The sequence below is a fragment of the Erithacus rubecula genome (genome assembly GCF_903797595.1).
Source record: "Erithacus rubecula genome assembly, chromosome: 13".
Classification (NCBI taxonomy): Eukaryota; Metazoa; Chordata; class Aves; order Passeriformes; family Muscicapidae; genus Erithacus; species Erithacus rubecula.
In genome coordinates, this window is record NC_136665.1 from 13,357,134 (window position 1) to 13,375,308 (window position 18,175).

The window sequence follows — 18,175 nt, forward strand, 5'->3', positions numbered from 1 at the left end:
AAGGAGCAGCAAACAAACTGTTGGAATTTGATGTTTCAAAGCATAAGATTAAAAAAAAAATTCCCTACAATAATTTGTTTTCACTGGAATTCTAATTTAATTGTGAACTGAGGTGTGGTTGTCATTAGGGAAGTGACTGTGTAATTTAATTGACATTTCTGCATCCTCTGTGCTTGTGACTCATAGATGCTGGCTTGAGTCATCTGTGCTGCCTGGCTGGAGGGAGCCCAGGGCTGTGCTGGGAGAGAAAAAGACAGGACTTTTCTTGTGGAATGAATGAAAGATGTTGGGAAGCTGAGACGATTCCTTTTCTTTATTTTAAGGGAGAGACTGATGTGACCTCTCTCACCAAAATTCTTTGTGTTGGCTAGAAAAGAGGAAAAGGCTGGAAATCTGTGTTGCATCCTAGGCAAGCTTAGTTGGAGCAATTAAATTAAACCCCTGTAAAATGCTGGAGTTCCAGATGTCCATCTGAGCTGTTCCTATTCAGCCTTTGCATTTTGCCCAGGAAATTTTTCTGTTAACCAATCAGACTTCATTGCTTTATTTCCCATGAGGAAAAAAAAAAAAAAAAAAAAAAAAAAGGCTGAAGATTTTTTTTTTCTCGCTTGCACAATTTTGTACCAAATTCAAGCCAGGAGCAGAAAAAAATGAGAGCTAACTTCCATTTGTGGTTTCACAGTTTTGAGTTTAGCCTCTCCAAATGTGTGAAGCTGTACATCAAGGAGTGGGTGTTGGAAGATGATCTGGCTGTAGTGCTTGTTATATTTTTCATTACACTGTTTCATCTTCCTCCCTACTTAGGTCAAAATGGTTATTTTTACCTAAAAACTGTAAATTGAGCAAATTACAAAAAATCTAAAAGAAACCCAACTCCTTTCCACCCCCCCTTTTTTTTTTTCATTTTTTTAAACTCAGAGGATGAGAACAGTTTATACCTGATGGCAGTTTTTATAAAATAGCCTCCATCCTGATAAAATGTTACCCCCTGGTGTGTCATTTTTCCAGCTGAACTGCTGGTAGGATTGAGAGATCTTGCACACTGCTGCTTAAATAAATAGACTACATGCTCTATGAAGAAATCATATTATTTTCTCAAAGGAGAACAAGTAGGCTCAGTGCACTGAAATTGCTTTAAATAAACTTGCAGCTCTGTAGCCCTTTTTTGCGCAGCTGCAGATGGTAAAGTCTATCAATCAAGCTTTCCCAGCTTTGAGAAGCTGCCACTGAAGCTGCCTCTCCTCTGTGTTGCAATTACATTTGTGTCTTAGACAGAAGTTTGTATCTGAGATATTCTATTGCTCTAATCAGATTGTGCTTTTGGGCTGAATATATCTATTGTTTTTTCCTTAGATATATGTGTATTAAGATCTTTCAGTAATTTGTTAATTGAATGTGCTAGCCACTTGCAATAAATTAGCTGCATTTGTGCAAGAATGCTTAGGGGGAATTAATTAATTTAGCAATGGAGTAAGTCAAAGTTTGGGCAAAAGAGTGCCTTAAAAAAAGAAAGGAATATACACTGTCTGTTGTTTAATACCATGCTGCTGGTTGCAAATCTTGTGATAGTGAATGGAGGAAATGCTGTGGAGGGGGAGCTGCAGAGTCTTCCTCAGCCTGGAGCTCCAGCCAGCCCTGCCACAGGTTACAGTGCACGATCAATGCTCCTCTCTGCTGACAAAGGAACTCCGTGTGCACAAACACAGAGCACTCTGAGCTGAGCTATTAAGCAGACTTAACTCTACCTCAGAGTTTCGTGATTTTGCTTATTTTTTTGAGACAGTCTCTTGTGGCAGGACGTGTCACCAACACACAGATTCTGCTTGATGCTCTTCTGTGGTAGCCAGTGCTTTGCTTTTTTTATGACACTGGTATTTCAGTCAACCTGTGATGTAAAAGTGACTGTTTATGCTTCTTGTGTTTTCAAGCATCCCTACTGGACATAATGAAAGGGGAAATTGCTGATCTATAACCTGCTTTGTCCCATCCTAGTCCCAGGATGTCTGCATCTAACACAGGTGCAGAGTGATGCAGGGGCTGAGTTAAAGGCTGTGAGGAGCAGAGGTTACAAACAGCTTCATTTTACTCAACCAAAGATGAGGGACAGCCAGAACATCTGACCCCAAAGTCAGTTAAATAGCTTTTAAAACCATCGTGGACTTCAAAAAAAGTAAAGGAAAAAGTGCAGCTCTTTGGCACTACTAGTTAATATACCCTGCTAGTGTAGATATCCTCCAAAGCTGTAGTGAAATATGAAGTTAATACATCACTAGCAAGCTTTCAGTCAGAATGATGTATTATTCAAAGTGGAATTAGCTAGAAGGATCAATGCACACCCATTACTCTATTTAAAATAATCATTGGAAGACTCACTGACTTTTTTTTCTCTTCTCTTTAGACAACATAGTGAATGAGACCTTTAGGAGCACCCCCCTCCTCCAGCACATGCACCTCTATGAGTTCACTATATTTTCATTCATAGCAGAATTATTAATACCTGAAGGCCAAAACCCAAATTTAACTCAGAGTTTGCCTTCAAATCCCTAAACCTGAAACCAGTTGCCGTAGGCAAAGTCAAAATCAGCTCTAATGCACATTTGAAAAAAAAAAATCAAAGGTCATGGTAGTATCTGTGTGAAATAGTGCATGTGCCACCATAAGGTTCAGTGTCACATCTTGCCTGGGTACCTGTTATTCTCTCTGATTTTACACATGAGTAGAAAATTGAGGTATTAAGGGGGCTGTTTCCATTTCTTGTTTTCCCTTACAAATATATTCTGTAGGATACTTACTTTGGGCAGTCCATTCATTACACAGCAAATGCCTCTGCCTCCCTGCTCACCTCTGTCAGGCTGCAGGCTTCTGGCCAGATTTGTCCTTTTGCATCAGCTCATATGGGAGATGTGCAATTATAGCTTATATGGGGGAGATGGAAGAAAATATCATCTGTGGAGGAGCAGGAATATATCATTCTTGGATCATTTAGTGCTTGTGAAGGTGAAAAACTTAGACCACCAAATCTAGCTTATCATTGTGTCGGGAGCTCTGTAGGCATTTTCTTGGCTTCACAGATAGCTCAGTGTGCTATTGTGTCAACCAGTACCCCTTCTCACCCATCAGTTCTCCTGGAAAGCTCCAGATAAATATTTCCTACTTTATTTCAAAGCAAAGCACATGTAAACTTTTCATATCAGTTCATCCACATTCCAGATCCGGCTGAAATCTTTCACTTCCTTTTATTCAGTAATGTTTAAGAAACTAGATATTTATCCACAATCAGATTTTACAATGTAGACTTCAAAAGGGAGAGAAACAAGAGGTGGGACAATGGAGTTAGTGCAGAGCAGAAGGGTGTGGACCACAAAGCCAGGATCCTTTCCAAGTGCTGCAGGCTGATGCAGGTTAAAGCATCAGTTGTTCAGAAGGATTAGGAGCAGGGCCTGCCCAAGCTGATAGCTGGCCCTGAAATTTTTTGGCCCTGAAGACATGGATTTGAAGAGTTTCAAAAGCAATATCCCTAGTGCTTTCCCTTTAGTGAGAAAAGAATGTTTCTTTTGATGGTGATTATATTGGATTCTTTAAATCCTGTTGCTGTGATGATAAAATACTTATTGTGTGGCACAGTGTTCACATTAATGGGATTCTTCTAATTTCTGTTCTAAACCACTGAAAATCAGGTCCTTTCCCATAGAGATTGGAGACTGGCATCTGTCCAACATCACTGAGCTGATAGAAGAATAAATTGTTTAACCGTGTTGATTGTCCTGAAACCCTACAGGACAATTTAATCTCTGCAACCTAGTTAATTCATAATGGTTTTCTTTTTCTTCTTAGTTGTTTGTACAGAGTGCTTTGAGCTTAGGATTTTGGCTGGTGAGTTGTGTATCTTAACTGCAGGCTGTATGGGAGCTGAAGGCACACTGTTGGGGGAATATTACCCCTGACTTTCACTGTTGTAATTGAAAGTGGAGTTTGACACATTGGCATCTTTCTGTGTCAGCCATTGTCAGTGGCTTCAGCTGCCACGGTTAAGTATGTAGTCATTCATCCTTGGCAGACACCATCCTTTGCAGCATGAGAGGATGGTCTCTGGATGTTAATGCTCAGCACTCTGGGAGCAGCTGGCTATATCGAATTCAAGGCATGCAGATTTTCTTGGCCATTTTACTTAGCAGATGGGTAAGGCTTGATAGATTGAAGATTTAGTTTCCAAGTCAAGGGCCAAATGTTGCAGTGGGAGAGAAAAGTAAATTATATCACTATTCAGAGGGGAAAGGCTCAGGTACTGTATCACAAAATTGTTGCCATTCATTTTCCTCTGCCTTGCACAAAATGCATGTCATTTCACCTTTCAATATAGCCGACTGTGGCATTCTCCTTCACTTTGAGATGCTGTGCAATACTGTCTGTGAGCCTATTTAATGAGCTTGAAAGCAGTTGCTGCAAATTTATGACAGTTTAATGTCTAAATGCCAGATATTTTTTAAAGTGGAAATGAAAGAGAAATTTGTATTTTGCATCAACCCAAATAGGTGGGTTTTCTTCAGTTCTTTTTTTCCCCACACCCTTTTCTTCCACACATCTATTTAAACATATTTTTAAAAAGAAAGTGTATTCTTTATTCCTGATCTGTTCAAATTATTAATTTTCACCTACTTTTCACAAGATAGCTGGTACCAGTGATTAGAGGGCTTTGTGGTGTTCCCCCCAGACCTCCTTGGTTGGTGGGAGGATAATCTTGGTTTCAGAGAGGCTGCCTGGAGCTTTGGGCAATGGGGGGTGTCTGGTCCTTTGGACAAGGGTCTAAGAGTTAAGGTCTGATGTTGCTGTGTGCCTTCTCTAACTGCCTTTGGGAGTTTCCCTGGTTTTATTTGTTACTGTTGCTAAAATAAGCATGCTAAGATCAGTATTTTTGTCTGAGATCTTTTTTTTCAGCTTTATAGAACTGCTTCCAGCAGAAAGACAGGTCATGGATTACTTACATGACTTTAGCATATGGCTTTAATTATACAGCATGTGGTATAAATTTTAACACTTTACAAGTCTGCTGAGTTTTGATAAATCAAGGTCTTGAGGAGGTTCTGAGTTTGTCTTATAGAATAATCAGATGAACAGGGAGCTTTGGCTGCTCTACAATGAGTGATGGAGAATGAGAATGGGTTTTTAACTCATGAGGGCATGCTGAGCTCAGCACAGCTGCAGCACAGGAGTAGAACCTTCCCAGTAAAGTCTATTTTCACATGCTGTGGCTGGGTGGCTGGACCAGCATGGTCAGCCTGGCTGAGGTGCTCTGGCTTGTCCTCTGGTCACAGTCACTGAAACTCTCCTCTTTGGGGTATTGATGTTATCCTGAGAAGGGGCTGAGCTCCCAGCCCTGCCTTCACAGGTACTGCTGTAGAAACAGCACTTTGAAGCACAGGGACAGCACTGCTGAGGGGCATTGACACTGCTGTCAATAGAGTTCATGGCTGATCAGCCCTGTTCACTGAAGAAGGAATCATTTCTCAGTCCCTGCATCAGATGCAGGAGCTGTAAGTAAATCTAGCCTGTCTAGAGTATGATTTCCACCATGACTTCATGCAAAGAACCTATCTGGTTTATGACTGCAGAATGGGGTCACTTGTGCCTTGCCTTTTCCAATATTGCAAATATTTGCTTTGTTCATTGCATTAACATCAAGCCATTCTTTCTATTCAGAATGGCATGTGCACCAGGTATTGAAGTCACCCAAAGGGCACAATAAACAAGAGATTTTGCTTCTTCATGTCATGTTCACCCATATTTACCCTACGGTGAGAGCTCTGTTAGCACAGGAAACTGCTTAATGACATCTCTGTGTTTGTTTTTCCATTGTGTTTAGCATGATAGTTACCTATTTATTTCTGCTGAAGAGCATTACAGGCATTTTTCACTTATAAATGATGCACGCAAGCATTATTTAATCTGTTTATTGCAGACCTATAGAGTGTTAGTCAGTTTTGAGCAAAAACATCTTGTACAGGAAACAACATTTGTAGTAGTGGTACTGTGGGTATTTTAGGGCAATTTCAGGATGCTTTTCCATCTGTCTGTTAATACTCACTCTGCAGCACTGTAGGCTGGTGTTTATTCCTGGAATTCTTGTGGCTTAAGAAATTTGTCATTCTTGGTGTTTCTTCTGGTAAGGTCTTGAAGGAGTAGGGGGGAAAAGAAAAGCTTTGCCCAGCTTAGGCAGGCATGTGAAGCTAAAGTGCCCAGACCCAGTTACAGATATGTGATCTTTCTGAAGGTATCAGCAGAAATGTGGAATGTAAGGTCAATCTGAATAATTCATTGCTGTTTTCCTTCAGGATATATTCATAAGATAATGAAAAAATACATGGTTGGAACACATATATAGCAAAGAAAGTTAAAAACAGTATGTAGGAGGATATAAGCTCAGGCTTCATGCATGGAATCATAAAGCAGGTCAGAAGGACACTTCTTATTCTGGAGATTTTTTTTCCTTTTTTCCTTCTGCTTTTTTTCCCCCTACTTTTTTTTTTTTTTTTTTTTTTTTTTTTTTTTTTTTTTTTTTTTTTTTCCCATTCCTTTCTTTTAAGTATCAGCTGTTATCAGAGACAGGATTCTTGTATGGGTGAATCTCTGATCTCAACCAGCGTGGTAGCTGCAGGCCAGTTAAACCAGAGATGTGCAGCAATGGCAATATAACTTGACATTTTGGATTTCAGAAACCTGATTTCCTCTGTGAACACAGGCAGGAAAAGGATACAAAGAACTGAATAAAAAGGGAGAGAGAGATTAAATTCAAAGTGGGTTTTTTGGGTTGTTTAAGAATTTGAACAAGAAAAAGATGTAAGAAAACTTTTGTTCTGAAGTCTGAACCTTTCCACAAAATGAGAAAACTTTTGGTCATTTTTCTAATGGCCTTGCCAAGATTCTGAAACAGTTGTACTGAAGTGTAAGAGAACTGTGTGAGTGTAGGGTTAGAAGAAGGAAAGCATTTGGAAGGAAAATAAAGCTATATCCCATGCAGGTCTGAACTGACATCTCTACAAGTGGTACTTGTTTGAATGTGATTTTTAAAGAAACAGGAGATCCCACTCCCCATACTGCTGGAAAAAACAAGATTACAGCTGCATGGAGCATTTCCCTTCCAGCCTCCATAGCAATCCTGTGCCTGTGGGTTTGTGCTGTTGAGGAACACAGCACATTTACAGAATGTGCTATCAAAGGGGCTGCATGGCTGGATCTATACAGCCACACCACCTCAGATTAAAGGGGCACTGCCAGGGCTGAGGTTAAGGATTGATCTACTTTGACACAAAATCCCAAAAGGAAGCGTTCTAACCTTTATGATCCTTTCTGTCTGTTTGCTTTCTTCAAACTGATTGCAGCTGTCACCAGAAATAAAACCAAAGTAAACAAAATAAAACTCTTTACCTCTCATGGTTAGGCAGCAATAAATAAAACATTATTTAAGTCCAGAGCAAGATTTTCTTATGTTCTTGTACTTAAAGGTGGTAGCATTTTAATGATTTTTTTTTCAATGGTGCCCATAGTTGGAGAAAACTGGATAAATTGAAAAGATGCAGGAATGTGTCTCACAACAGGCTCTGTATTTTTAGTGTTTCTTCATGATTTGTCAGATGTCAGACAGAACCTACAAAGTGGGTAATTGGGTCCACTGTCCTGTGATTATTATTTATACAGGATCCAAAATGTACAGAGCACCTTTGGGTTTATAAAAGTTCACGCTTCAAAGAGCTTGCAGCCTTCAGGGTAATGGTGTTATGTCCAGCAACATCTGAGCTGTATATATTTCAAAGCTGCTTTTGCTGCTTTGATAATTTTATTGCATTTCTTGCCCTAGATGATCATTGTAAGTTCTGGAGTACTGTGATGAAGAGAGGATTTTCAATTTCCATTTACAGCACCAAACCATTTTGTCTCTAGAGAAGTGCATGAGAATGTGTCATGAACACAGCAAAGTAGCTCATAGGGCAAATAAACAGAAAACAGAAAAGTGGTTTGTTGTGGTTCATCTCAATGCAGTTGGCTGAGAAGATAATGAGATTTCCAAGATTCCTAATTAGTTATGGGGAGGAAGGACAAGATGAAAGCTGCTTGTGCTTGTGAAACTTGGGCGCTGGATTCCAATTTTCTTGTCAAGATATTAAAATTTGTGATATTTTTACAGCACATTTTTTGGATGTGTTGTGGTCAGTGATGTCCTCCTAGGAACAGCTCCAAGCTGCTTCTGCCCTTCATGGATCAGTGTGTTCCCTGCTGGGCACAGGGTCCTTTGTCAGGATTTTCTTCTTTTGTCTCCACTCCTTTCCAAAGACATTAATACACATCCATAATGTGATTAAACTCTGTTTTTCCTCATGACATTGAGGTCATCAGCAGTTAGTAAGATACAGAGCAGCTCTTTTGCATTTGAGGTGTTGCCCATTAGGAGCTGTCCATCCAGAAATCATGGACACTGCTCAAGTTCTGAAGCTGCCTGCAGGGGGAAAAAAAAGGAAGAATGTACCCCCTGATACATGGCAGTACTTATCTCCCAAAAGTAAATTGGCAAGTATCTTAAATAATGGAACATGTTCACAGAAATTGTGAGTTATTCCTACAATACCTCTGAAGAGGCAAAAGGTTAAAAAAAAATTGCATTATTGGTGTTAAATTACTTGGCTATTTGTAAGTAAGTGACTGAAATGATGGGTTTAATTTGGAAGTCATGGAGCTCAACAGGGTTAATCCTTCCTGCTGCCTTTCCCTCCTCTCTCTGTGCAGGATCTCACTGTTGTGGAGGACATGGGCAATTTCTGAATGATAGAAGGAATGTTTGGTCTGGCAGGGCAGGCAATTACACTGTCAAAAATTGATGATTTTTTTTTTTTCTAGATCCTCTCACAGAGCTTTTTTTGCCTTTCCTTTGTTCCAGTGACACTAAATTAAATAAATTTTATATATGAATAGCAATGAGATGCCAAGGCCCAGCTCCATTAGGGCTGAAAGGGATCCAGCTTCACTGACTGCACTGGCAGCACCAGATTTATGGCCATGTTAGTGAGGGATGAACTGGTCTGAGATGACTTCTGTTTATCACAGCAGTTCTGCTCTATGAAAACAGGAATAGATGGAGAAAAATCAGCTCTGTGTTTTTAGGCTTTGCAAGGCTGATAATGTGGTTAATGCTTTAAAGAATGCAGAGGACACTTTTTTTTTAATTTAACTTCCTTACGGTATTTTGTGACACCATGTACCTTTGGCATTTGTTGAAAATTCATTGTAAATATAAGAACTAAGCAGCTTGTTAGGTAACATCTTTTTATTTTTTTTCTTGTTAGATTAAACTGAAACTGTTCTGCCTAATGCCAGAGTAGATGTAACCAATCCTGTATCCTTTGCATGTAGGTCAGTCAGAGGGACAATTCAGCACTGGATCCCATTATCCATGGGTTGAAGGGCGTTGTACATCATGGTAAGTAGCTGCTTAAACTTTCTACTTGTTGGGAAGGGGAGAGGGGCAAAAGTGTTGTCCTTAAGGGATCAGGTCACCCCTGGAAGGACACAGTGAGCCCACACATTCCTCATTCACTGATGTTTAAGGGCATCACAGCCATTATTTGATTGGTGAAGATCAGAGTCATTTGTTACCTGAGAAAGGTTTGGGGTGAACAGTAAACAATTTGTTTCTTTTCAGTCAGTGCTCCAGAATGCATAAGTTATCAATCACAACCTGCTGCAATCTATCATTCATATTAGAACTTCGAAGGCAGCCTGGATACTTCACTCTGTTATTTATCTTCTGTTTGCTCTAAAAATACACCTCTGAAATTTCTATTTGTTAATAAATTGTCTTTCAAATTTAGGGAACTGATAATGAAACAAAAAATTAACTATCTATGAAAATTAATTAAACTTTGCAGCAGATGAACATCTTTCTAATGGTGACATAAATACGATCATTCAGATGTTCTGATGCATATACCTATTATCCTTGAACTTATAGCTGGTAGTAAAATAAATATTAATATATTTTATACTTTTATAACCAATTTTTTACTTGGGAATTTTCCTGAAGCCTTACCACAGGTAATGCATCATCAGCAGTGACATCAAGATGCTCCAGTTCCCAAAGTACTCTTGTCAGGTTTTAAAATAATGATTTGTAAAGTTTTAATAATCTCATTGTAATTCAAAAGGCATCTGCTGGAATGGTGCTCAGTACAATAATAAATCTCTGTTCCATCTATAGTGCTGTGATAAAACATCTTTGCACCTTTTCTGAGGATTGTCTTTAGACATTACCTAGTGCTGTAGAGCTTAACAGACCCTTTTTTTCTCTTGACTGCAAACCTAAAACTAGTTGACAGTGTTAGATTGAAACAAATAGGATCTTGGATTAATTGTTCTCCTTTCAGAATCATTTAACTTTGCAACTGGGAAGGCCAATAAATCCAAACACAGTGAAAAACGGGTTAAATGATAACATGCCATAAAGTGCTTCATTTAGAGAATTTTCCTCAGCTTTTGCTGCTTATAAATTGCAATGTTCTGCCGTGAAATAAAAACAACACACTGAGCTGAAAAACTGGTGTGGTTTTCCACAAAAATAGAAGTTATTACCTTGCTGCCTCTGGATAACAAAACAGGCCAGCAAAGGCAAAGCTGGGATGTGTTAGGCTGTGAGGGTTTTTTTCTGTGTCTGTGCAATTTGACACTGCAGCCCAGCTGCCATTTAACTGGACTGGAATCCCTTTTTAGTTTTGTTCTTTACCTGCTTTCTATTTCAAAACTCACAACCCCCTGCAAGCACACAGTGTTTTAGCCACCTCATCAGGTTTTCCTCCTCTCTGTCTCTCTCCTTGCAGGCAAAACAGCCACTCATGGACAATCACACCAGTGTCTCCTCAGAGGATTATTCCATTCCCAAAATTAATTGTTTGGGTAGGATGTGACCTGAGGCTGTGATTCCCTGACCACATAATGATCAGTCCATCTCTGTGCTGCCTTACCCACAGCAAAATCTGGGTGGATAAAAGGCGTTTATTTTTGTTTTGCACACAATGCACAGAAGTCTGCTAGTGTTTCAAGTAAAGGAAATCACTTGATATATTTCAATAGCTTGTTTCCTTTTCAAAACATTAAGGAAGAAAAAGAGGAAAATCATGCTTTCCTTCCTGTTTCAAAGGCCCTGATTAAAGGCCTTTTCTAAGGCTCTTTTGGTGGTTAGAGTAAAGGAATTTCCTCCTGCAAAGCAGTTGTTGAAAGAGATCATTCTCTTTAACTTAAATATTGATAGAACACTCCAGTGAAGAATTCTTATATCATATCTCTCTTTTAATGCTATTATACAGAATAATAGTAAAGATGTGAGGGTTTTATTCCAGATTCTCACATTTCTTTTCTTGATGTGATTTACTTATATCTTACACAGTCACAGTTTTGTGAATTTATCTGAAAAGCTTCTTCCTGCCTTCCATTTCTCTGCATTTAACTGGAACCCTTAGGCAAGATGGACTTTTTGGCTGAAATACAGTGGAAAACTCTTGTGGCTTTTGAATAGAGTGGTTGGATCCAGTAGGAATCCAACAAAAGAAGACAAAATTGAAACCTTAAGTTTGTTTGCATTTTATAACATTTCCATTACCCTGTTGCTTTTAGGTGGTTGTCACAACACAGAGGCACATACATACAATGTAAAAATTAAGAATACATACAAACATTGAGGTTTTCTTGTCCCTCTCCCTCCATCTGGCAGAACATTTCTTGGGCTGTGCTGAACAGTCACTCCTTCACACTCACTCAGTTTTCAGCATGGGAATGTCACAGCCACACAAACCTCATCATCCTCATTTTGTCATTTACTGGAAGGTCTGATCCTGTTTGGGGACCCCACTGTACAGGGCTCATTGGCTGTGCCCATAGTGGGGACAGATCTGGTAACACTCAGGTGGAGAGAGAGATGGTACTCATGAATGATGAGCTGAGATTTTTGAAACTTTTTTGGTATCCTTTTTCTTTTTTTCTGTGAAGTTTTTTATTCTTACATTGCCCTTCCAGGGGTATGCAAACATTTCCAAAGTCAGAAGTACTTTCTGTAGAAGTGAAAGCAATTTTTGCTTGATATTTCATCAGGGATTTGAATTACTTACTAATTTGATGGAACATAAATAATTGTGCCCTTCACAGTGTCACCAGCTTAGTAACAATGATAGAGAAACATACACATAAAAATCAATACAGGCTTAGTTGCTACTTAGTTGATTTTGTTTCCTCATTTCCAGGCATAATTTTGTAGAATTTTAATGGCCACATTAAACTTAATTTTAGATGAGCAACCATATAGAGTTTCTTAGCTGGAAGGGAAACCATGGTGTACCAAACTGCCAAATGATGTCTGGATCTGTGATAATGCTTTGGGGTTTGCCCCATGTTCTTCCTGCTGAACAGGATGTTCCCACACCTCTCCCCAGCTCCTGCATCTGCCCTCGAAGAGCAGCACAGGAACAACAAGGAGGCTCTTACAGGGGCTGTCAAATGCTTGTTGCTGATTTTAAAATTGCTTTTGGTTTTGTGCTCTGCCAAGGATTTGTCACACCTCCTGCCAGCCAGGTGCCTGCTCTTCTCACTCCTGCTTTCCTTGCCCCAGGGCACGTGGAGAGGTGCCTGCCACTGAGCCCAGCCAGGACTGACAGCTGGCATTGGGCAGCCCTCCCTGGAGAAGGGATGGGGTACAAGCAGGTGGGATTTGGATTTTCTGATGCTGACTTGCCAGTGTCTTTCAGCTCTGATTGCTGGGGGTCTTTTTTAGCTCCTCTACAAATGCTCTTCTCATCCTGAAAGCTGGTGGGAAGGGTTTTTAGCAGTGCTGGTGCTGACAGGACAGATGGTGCATGTTGCTCATTGAAGTTGGATCTTAGGTCAAAAAGTCACTGGTGCCTGGCTGTGATTGCACCAGACATGGGGCAGTCTTGGTGCTCAGCTGGGTGCCCTGCCCTGAACCCCTCTCTGCTCCTCATCCTTCTTTGTGATGCTGAGGATAGAAGGCAGGAAGGAGCTGCATTGTGAGGGGCTGAGGAGGCTGGTGGGCTCAGAGGGAATGGTTGTGCCCTTGTGGGAATGGGTATGTGAAATACCAGGTTTTGTGTTACACAGTTGATTTGCATTAAAATGGTTATGAAAGCTTTGCCAGCCACACATTCCAGCAAGGTCTCAAAGGAGCACCTGGCAGGATGGAGCTATTGTACAGAAACATTGCTTTTCCCACCTTTGCTGTCTTTGGTTTGCCCTTTTTGGTACTGTTTTGTATGTAAGCCTCTTAGAGAAGCCTTTTTCTTGTTTTTGCCAGCTGCCTGGAAGGCATTAAAATGAGCCTTGTTCCCTGATGTCAGTCCTGGGGCAGCACCCAGTGCTGGGGGCTGTGTGACATTCACCTTTTCCCAGCCTGGCACAGGTGTTCTGCACAGGACCCCAAACCTGTTTCACTGTGCAGGCAAAGTGCTGTCAGAGGGGCCATCAGCCCACACTACCCCAGGCCCCTAAAAAAGATTTCAGGGTGATGCAAACCATGTTTTTGTCACTCTGTCCTGTACTCTATGGCTGTCATCAAGAATCTACACTGATCAGCAGAAAATTATTATTGGAGCACAAATAAATTACCACAGCAGAAAAGGTTCAATGTCACAAAAACGGGGCTCTTATTCCCTTCCTTGTCAAAAGTGAGCTTTGAAAAATCAAAGTGCTACCAGATCAAAAGCTTAGGTACAAAGTGAATCAATGTCATCTGTTGCTTGTTTGTGAACATGAGGTGGGGTGAGGGGAGGAGAGGAATTTTTGTTTATTTAAAAGGAAGGTTGGAAAAAAGTCTCAAAAAGCTGTAACTGGAACCCAGCATGGAGCAGAGTGTAGCCTTGGATTTCCCTTGAGATGGGCCAGGAGTGATCAGGGAAGTGATTACTAGAATTTCTGCTCTTGCTGGGGAGACCTTACCAAAATACAGTGGAAACTACTGCTTTAATAATGAAAAAGGATAGAGAATAAATATGTTGCACATGTCTCCAGTTGTCCTAGGTGAAAAATCAACGAATAACCTGTTAAAATAAATCAGCACTAAAAAAGAAGCAATCTAGACTGTGTTAGTTACCCTGTGGATCTATCACACCAGAAGGCATAATAACAAGAAAACACCATTAGCACCATGACACGTTTTTTCTTTTGTTTTGAACTTCAACCATAACACCGCCTGACAAGCTGTTTGCCTTCTACACCAAATATCATGGGTTGTAGAGAAGAGGGGTGGGGGAGAGGGGTGAAGGTGAGATGTGATACCATGGGACCTCATCTTTGAAAGTAAAACTTTGAAGATAGCAGCAGCTCAATTTGGAACAAGGAAGGGCCATCAAAGGGAGAGCAGCACCATACGTTAAGCTGAGAAGGAAATGTGGAGGAGCATTTCTTTTTCCTCAGGGATGAGCTGGATATATTCTTTTGTTTTCTGATCTGTTCTTGTGTTCACAGTCAGAGTAGCCCTGTGAAAGGGGCCAGGACAGGATTGCTGTGGAGCAAAGGGGAGGAGGAGGGAAGTGGGAAATGGAGATGAGAGCAGAGGTGATAAGTTCACACCTTTATATAGGGCAGCTCTGTGCATAGCTGCAGGGGGCTGTATCATTGAAAGGAATAAATGGAGGAAGTGTTGGAAATCTCTGGTCCTTCACCTGTCTGTGCTGGTCACGGCTGAGTTAAGACCAGCAAGCTGACAGAGAATTAATAGATTGCACAGAAAAACTAATTAAAATTAAAAAAAAAAAAAAAAAAATCACACTTGTATAGTTACTAAAGCTGACGCTGAATGTGAACAAATGATCTGCAGGGAGTAGGAGTTGGGTGCTGTGCTGGTGGGTTTAGGGATGTTCACTAAGAAATGAGGGTTAGAGAAGTCTGAGAACATATGGTTTGCTCTGGAGCAGATGTGAACAATCCATGCTCCTCTGGGCACTCAGAGTCCAGCTTTTTCCAGGGATCCTCCTCTCCCCTAAACTTTGTCATAGTTTCTTTTTCCTCCTATTGCTGGTACATATTCTGTATTTCCTGCCTGTCCAGCCTCATGCACCTCTGCCTCAGGTTAGGTTTTATTAAACCTGGAGAAGTCTCACCCCAGTCTAGAATGCCAGTAGCTGGTTTGCATCAGCACTGCTTAAGCATGAAAGGTTCAGAATAACATTTTCCTTCTTTAAAAAGTTAAGACCTCTTCTCTGCAGCTAAACCTTTTCCTCCTAAACTGTTTTAAGAAAAGGAGTGAAAAAAATTAAGCCTGAGACCAACATGTGGCATAGAAATTATTTTTTGTGAATAAGAGACTTGTCTTTTTTATTTCTTCCTCCTGGCTTTTTGTACTTCTCAGATTAAATTAGTCTGCAGGACTGTTATTATCATCTCACTCCCCTCCTCCCTGCCATGCTGTGCTTTCTGTGTCCTTACAGCTCCTTACATTGCTCAGCAGAGACTGTCTTTAAAAAAAAAAATTAAATAAAAGTGAGAAAAATAATTGCACAATAAATGAGAAGAATTACCCTGAGTACAGAGGATTGTCAGATACTGCCCTTCCTGCAGGATTTACACAGCAAGCACTCATCTGATGATCTTTTCAGTTAAAGTAATGTATAACATTTGTAGTCTCATCTTAAAATCACCCCCATGAGTCTGGTCCTTGGCTGTGCTTTGCTGCCTGCTTTATCTGGGAAGTTCTGGCTCTGTGGGTATGCAACATGGTGTCCTTTTGATTATTTTTGTGTGTTTGCTTTTTAAAAGTTTGAATGCAGAAGCTTTAGAATGTCTTGGCTCATTGTGAAAATGAAATTGGCAATAACATTGTTTAACAAATTTGGGAGATTTTCAAAGCTCTTCATATTGGTATTGCAGATTTCAGTTATTCAAAGTGTAGCTGGGTACCTATCAGGCACTGCACATACGTTAATTTTGGAAATAAGCTCATTTTAAGATATTGTTTTCAATGCAGCCAAGTTCCTGTTTTCTTACAGAAAATCATGATGAAAGTCCCAAAGCATTCCATGAGATATAAATGGACTTGGCATATAGTTATTTTCTTGTGATGTCCAATCCAAGTTCCTGTTAGATTTAAAAGAGTTTTGATCACAGATAGTTATGTGTTGTTTACCTGCATATCTCAAGAAGCCTCTTACTCCAGTGATTTGGTTTAAATTCAGGTCTATCTTTATCCAGTGATTTACAGACTATATTTTTAGCAAGTCAGTCCTTGAAGGCAAAATGTTCAACTGATGGCTCTTTCAATATAATATTTGTTGGCACCAGCTTGTGAAAACTGCAGTAGTTGGTGGAGATCCACTGCAGGTATCTGATTTAAGATCTGATTTTTTTTTTCATCTGTTCAGTAAATTATTGTGCACAATTAATATTAGTTCAAAACTAGTGGTGATGACTTGACAAAGAGTGTAGATAGGTCAGGCTTTTAAAGCATGTCTGCAGTCACTCTGCCTTTGGGTCAGGTTCAACAGAAAATGGCCCTTTGTCCCATGCAGAATGCTGGGGAGATTTCTCAGCCCAAACAAAGAATATGCTGGGTGTGACTTTTGACAGACCAAGAGGCAGATGTGAATGTTGTATCAGAAGGTCAAATATGTTACCAGCTGGCTCAGTTAATTGTTTTTTTTGTGAATGTAAGAGCTGAAATACAATATTGTCCTTTCATACTGTGGAAGTATTTTGAAGTGGAAGTATTTTGAATGCCACATTCATTGTCTTAATGGTTAACAATGGATCTGTGGTGCTTGCTATTTTTTCCTTTGAGTGAACATGTTTTTCTGAGCATTGGTGCTGTAAATAAAGCATTGCTGTGGATAAAACTGCATTAGTGGGGCCATGTTTTGGGTACTGCTCTTTGCTGCATCACCTGGAGCACTGGTGGCAGCAGAGCAGGTTGTTGTTCTTTCCCAGGGCAATGCTCTGTATTTCGAGGGTCAGGATCTCTGGGGCTCTGCTTTCCTGGTGTTTATATTTCTGTTTGGGTGCTCAGGTGCTGAGATGGGAGGGGGACAGAGCATTGCAGGGCTCTGGTTTATGGGTGAGGAGGTGGCTCATGGGTCAGTTTTGCAGCTTTGATTGCAGTGATTCACAGGTGTTTGCAGGTGAACACGTTTGCTTTCCTGTCTTTTATTGCTTTTGTCTGCCAGTTATTTCCTAGTATCTGTCAGCAAATGCTGTCTCATCAATCATGCAGTTTCCAGCCTTTTCCACTTTCTTCCTTCTGGAAACTCCTCACTCCACTCAGTTTCCAGCCTCCCAGACACAGTTCATGCCCATCCCAGGCGCTGTAAATGGGAAACAGGAGGTGGTAATAAAAGACAGTGAAGAAAGGTTTGTTATTATTTCCAACCTTGTTCTTTTTCATTTAGTAGGATCTAAATATATATACACATAAGTGCATGTATATACATATATATATATATAATTTTTATGATAATCAGTGAATACTTTTGCTTAGCCTGGATATTATTCTCCTTACAGTTTTACCACCAACAACAATAACTGACTTAACCTTGAAATCTTCAAAATGATATGACTTGAAAATGCTATTTTCAAAACTGTCTCTAGCTCTTGGGAACTTTAATTTCACGGCATTTACTGTTTCAATGTGCTCTTGAAGGATGTGGCAGGCAGGCACTGGAGTTTCAAAGTCTCTTTTTCTTTAAGCTTCATGTGAAGATCTTTGTGACTTCAGTTTCTAAAACTCTGCACCATGCATCTAGATGGCAAGCAATACAAAAGTATGATATATTTTGAAAAGTGTTACATTATTAAAGCATAATCAATTGATTATCATCTATTTTAGTAGTCATTTTAATCCAATTATATGTATTTTTTTTTCATTTTAATCTTTGGCATTCATTAATGGAAACTTAGAGTGTTGCTTGTAGCCATGAAAAATTAGATGGAGTACACCCTGCCCTACTTAAACTGAGTATTAGCAAAGCTACTTTTTCCTTGAGAGATACTTTTTCACAGATGACTATGACTTCCCTAGTGCTTAAGAAAAAGCACTATCCCTAATTGATAACCAAAAATTAATCATAGTCAGATACTTCCAGTTTGCATTCAAATAAGGTATTTCTCTGTCTAAATAAGCTTCCTTTACTTGATTATTCATATT

General features: G+C 39.9%; 1 protein-coding gene across 2 annotated transcripts in view; it reads left to right on the forward strand.

Moving 5' to 3' along the window:
- The window catches only part of PTPRG (protein tyrosine phosphatase receptor type G), a 384,534-nt gene that overhangs the window by 265,602 nt on the left and 100,757 nt on the right, over positions 1–18,175 (forward strand). For both annotated transcript variants that reach the window (XM_079316643.1, XM_079316644.1), the window contains one exon: positions 9,400–9,466. In XM_079316643.1, the coding sequence (XP_079172769.1) occupies positions 9,400–9,466 (67 nt within the window). The remainder of the gene's footprint in view (positions 1–9,399; positions 9,467–18,175) is intronic.